Source organism: Belonocnema kinseyi, chromosome 5 (assembly GCF_010883055.1).
Source record: "Belonocnema kinseyi isolate 2016_QV_RU_SX_M_011 chromosome 5, B_treatae_v1, whole genome shotgun sequence".
In the NCBI taxonomy this organism is placed as follows: Eukaryota; Metazoa; Arthropoda; class Insecta; order Hymenoptera; family Cynipidae; genus Belonocnema; species Belonocnema kinseyi.
In genome coordinates this window covers 77,588,018-77,592,428 of record NC_046661.1, presented here as the reverse complement: position 1 = coordinate 77,592,428, position 4,411 = coordinate 77,588,018, and the positions used below count along the sequence as shown (strand labels likewise).

General features: G+C 25.1%; 1 protein-coding gene across 2 annotated transcripts in view; it reads right to left on the bottom strand.

The window, feature by feature from the left end:
• Positions 1–4,411, bottom strand: part of LOC117172657 (3'-5' ssDNA/RNA exonuclease TatD) — an 11,569-nt gene that overhangs the window by 3,695 nt on the left and 3,463 nt on the right. For both annotated transcript variants that reach the window (XM_033360779.1, XM_033360780.1), the window contains exon 2: positions 1,989–2,428. In XM_033360779.1, coding sequence (XP_033216670.1) covers positions 1,989–2,408 — 420 coding nt within the window. In that variant the 5' untranslated portion in view covers positions 2,409–2,428. The remainder of the gene's footprint in view (positions 1–1,988; positions 2,429–4,411) is intronic.

Sequence of the window (4,411 nt, the reverse complement as noted above, 5' to 3'; positions counted from 1 at the left end):
CTTTTTGATTTAAAAATTTCATCTGTCTTATGCTAGTAGAAATGCATGGCTGAAAATCTTGATCTGTTGAAAATTCGTCTTTTTGGTTTTAAAATTTATTTAAATTTTTTTGAATGAATTTTAATTTTTTTCTGAAATGTGAAATATGACACTTTTTTGTTGAAAATTCATATTTTTAGGTCGAAAATTCATATTTTTAGGTCGAAAATTCAATTGTTTTGTTGAAAACTTAATTTTTGTTGAAACCGATAATTTTATTGACCGGAAAAAACCAGAAAATGACCGGGGATTTAATTAAAAAACCGAAAATTTACTTCTGATCGCAGTAAAGTTCAAGCTTTTATTGTTTTAATAATTCTTCATGTTATAAAAGTGATTTCGTCTTTAGCTGCAATCGCAGATTTGTTATATTATCTTTGTGAAAATTCGCCTTTTTATGTAGAAAATGAATCTTTATGATTGAAAATTCATTTTTTTTTTGTATAAAATTCAACTATTCCATTTGAAGATTCATAATTTTAGTTTGAAATTCACCAGTTTGGATGAAAAGTTGTATTTTTAAATTTAAAATTGAACTATTTCGTTGAAGATCCACATAATTGGTTAAAAATGGATTTTTTTCGTAAAAAATTATATTTTTTGCAAGTTAATCTTCTAGTTTAAAAATTCTTCTTTTCAGTTAAAAATTACTTGGTTGAAAGTTAAACTCTGTCGTTGAAAATTAATTTTGTTGGTTGAAGAGTCATAATTTTTATTAAAAATTAATTTCTTTGGTTGAAATATGAGCTATTTGATTCAAAAATTAGTTTTCTTTCTTTGGATGGAAAGTCATTTTTTTGCTGAAAATGTAAATATTATGTTTAAAAATCGTTTCTTTTTTGGTGGAAAATGATGTTTTTAAAACTGAAAATGGATCTATTATTCTAGTTGAATATTGCATAATTGTAGATAAAAATTGATCTGTTTGTTTAAACATTCATTTTTTCACTAAATATTTATTTAATCTTTTGATTGAAAAATTATCTTATTTAGTTGAAAATTTTCTTTTTGTTGTTGAACGTTTATCTTTTTTAGTAAAAATGTTCAGTTTTGAATTAAGTTCGCATTTGTTTAAGTATTAACGTTCGGAAGTGGAATTTTTTTCATTTTTAATTGTTCCCATTTCAAAGTACCATTTATTTCGAAAGGTTTTTTTCAGAATAATTCGATTCATTTTTCAATTTAGACAAATTCGTCTAACCAGTTTTAATGTTAACTTAAAATTTTATTATGTAATGACAATTTAAAATTATTGAATTTCAAAACCTTTGCCTTTGAAAGATTAAATTTAGTTTTCAATATTAAATTGTCACATTTTAATCGCTATGAATTGAAAATTGTACAAATTTAAAAGTACACAATTTTAAATTATTTAATTTCTCAAATAAATATATAATATACATTTTTAACAAAATTTTCTGAATTGTAAAACGAATAATAAAATGTATAACTAAAAAGATAATATCCAGGAGGAAGCAACTTGAAATAAAATAAATATAAGACAAATGAATGACCAAGAATATTATGTCAGGATGACCGCAAAACGTCATTAAAAAATTTCCTGATTTTTCACTGACCAATTTTTTATTGCCCTGACCTACAATATTCAAAGACCATAATATTAAACTTGTAACATTTTTAGCATACAATATTTTATAAACGCAAGTCCAAATTTCAAATAAAAAATGAAAAATTCAAATTTATTCCGCTTGACAGTTACTTAGAGTTATAAAAATTTCTTGACTTTTAACAGATTTTTTTTTTAATCTTTTACTTTTTCCTCACCAATAAAATTCCCTAACTTTAAAAAAATTGTTATTTGCTAGGGCTTCTAATTTTATTAAAAAGGGGAGTTTTTGAAATAATGTTTGCCTAAAGTCATATTTAAGTAACCAATAATGTTTTCTTTTTTTTTTTAATTAGGGCTTCGAAATAATAAAATGAGGTACCTGTTTGTGAAAAACGGAACGTTGTGTTTCTGGCTCGGAAAAATCCCGATTGTAATCCAAGCCGCATTCCCCGATAGCGACGCATTCAGCATTCCCAGCGATAGTTTCGAGTTCCTCGAGTGTGTCCGGATCTTCCCAAGACTTTGCATCATGCGGATGAATTCCAGCAGTCGAATATAATGTTCCAGGGTAAATCCTCGTCAATCGCAAGGCTTCTTTACTGGATCGTATACTTGCTCCTGTGACCATTATTTTTTGAACACCCGCATCCTTTGCTCTCTGGATAACACTGTCCAGGTCTCTGCCGTATTTTTTATTTGTCAGATTTGCCCCCACGTCTACGAGGACGTAATTTTCGTAGCACTGCGACATTTTTGATGCGCTGTCTTCAGTATTAGATGCGCTTGCATTTTCATCCATTTTTTGTTCTCTGGTGCAATCTGAAAATAAATTTTAGTTTCCAAAAACGTTTTGCTAGTTATACTTTTAACATAGAATATTTTATAAATGGGAAAAACCGGATTTCAAATACAAATATCAAATTTATTAATTTTTTTGTTTTAAACAAGAAAATGTCTTTTCTGCTATAAAACAGGACTATTTTAACAATATACTTGAATTTTCAACATAATAATTAAATTTTGAACATAATAGTTGAATTTTTAACCTAAGAAGATAAATTCCTAACAAAAAAGTGTCATAGTTTATATTTCAATCAAAAAATTTGGAATTTATACAATAAAAAAAAGAATTTTGAAACCAAAAAGAGAAATCTGCAACAAATGAAGATTGTTCACTCAAGAAAACTAAACCAAAATATGAATTATCAGAAGAAAAACATTTTTTCACGAAACTGATGCATTTTTACCCAACAGACATGAAATTTCAAACCACGGAAATTATTTTTTCTACTAAAAAAGGAGAATTCTCAACTAAAAACGATAAATTAAATAAATGAAAAAGTTACATTTTCAGTTAAAAAATTATTTTTAAACCAAAAAAGGCTTTTCGACTAAACAGTTAAATTTTCAACCAGACATAAGCCTTTATTCAAAAAAATAATTTTAAAAAATTTGAACTTTCAAGCAGAGATGAATTTTCGATTAAAAATATATATCTTTAAAAAAACATTATTTCTTAACTAAGTGATTCAACCTAAACTTTCAAAACAAACTTTAAATACTCAAACAAAGAAGAAGAATTTCTAACCAAAAAGTTGCATTTTCATAAAAAAAGATATTTCTAATAATAGATATGAATTGTTAAATTAAAAAGATAAATTTTCAAAACAATAGTTGAATTTATGTTAAAAACATTTCAGTTGACTTTTCACAATATAAAATCTGAATTTTTAATAAAGAAATAAATTTCGAAGAAAAAAAAATGGAAGTTTCAATTCAAAAAGACGAATTTTTTCAACCAAAAAAGATGAATTTTTCACAAAATAAATGAATTCTCTACCCAATAGTTCCATTTTTTCCAAGAAAGATGAAATTTGAACTAAAACAGATGAATTTTCAATAAAAAAACTGAATTTTTTTTTAATGTTGAACTTTCATCCAGAAAACATTTCAGTTTATTTCTCAACACAAAAATATAAATTTTATACAAAAAGTAAATTGTTTGAGAAATAGTTTAACGTTTAACAAAACAATTGCATATTTATCCAAGAAAGATCAAATTTCGCTTAAAACAGATGATTGTTTAATTTTTTAAAAATTTGAAGTTGAATTTTCACCCAGAAAAATTTCAGTTCTCTTTTCAACAACAAAATATTAATTTTAAACAAAAAATTAATTTTTTACGGAATAGTTAAATTTTTAACAAAAAATATAACTTTTCAACAAAATTGTTGAACTTTTAATCAAATAGTTGCACTGTTATCCAAGAAAAATGTAATTTCTGCTAAAGCAGGTGAATTTTAAAATCAAAAAGACAAACTTGCAAAAAAGATGTTACATTATGAACCGAACATTTGCACTTTTAGTCAAGAAAGACATTTCTTATAGAACAGGTTTTAACCATAAAGTATGACATTTTAAAAAGAGTTTTAAATTTCCAACCAATCAATCGCATTTTTGCCCAAGAAAAGTGAAAATTCTACTAAATCAGGTGAATTTCTAAATCAAAAAGACCAAATTTTCAAAAACAAAATAAGAGTTGGATTTCCATTCAAAACAGATTTCAGTTGACTTATCATGAACAAAATATGATTTTTATACAAAAGGTTAATGCTCTACGAAAAGAGTTGAATTTTTAATCCAAAAAGACGATTTTTTAACAAAACACTTGAATTTGCGACCAAAACGGATATCTTTTTAAGAAAATTTTGTTAAATTACCAACCAAATAATAAAATGTATTACTAAAAAGATGATGTCAAGGAGAAAGTTTTTTCGAATTTGTAAAAATTAAGTACATGAG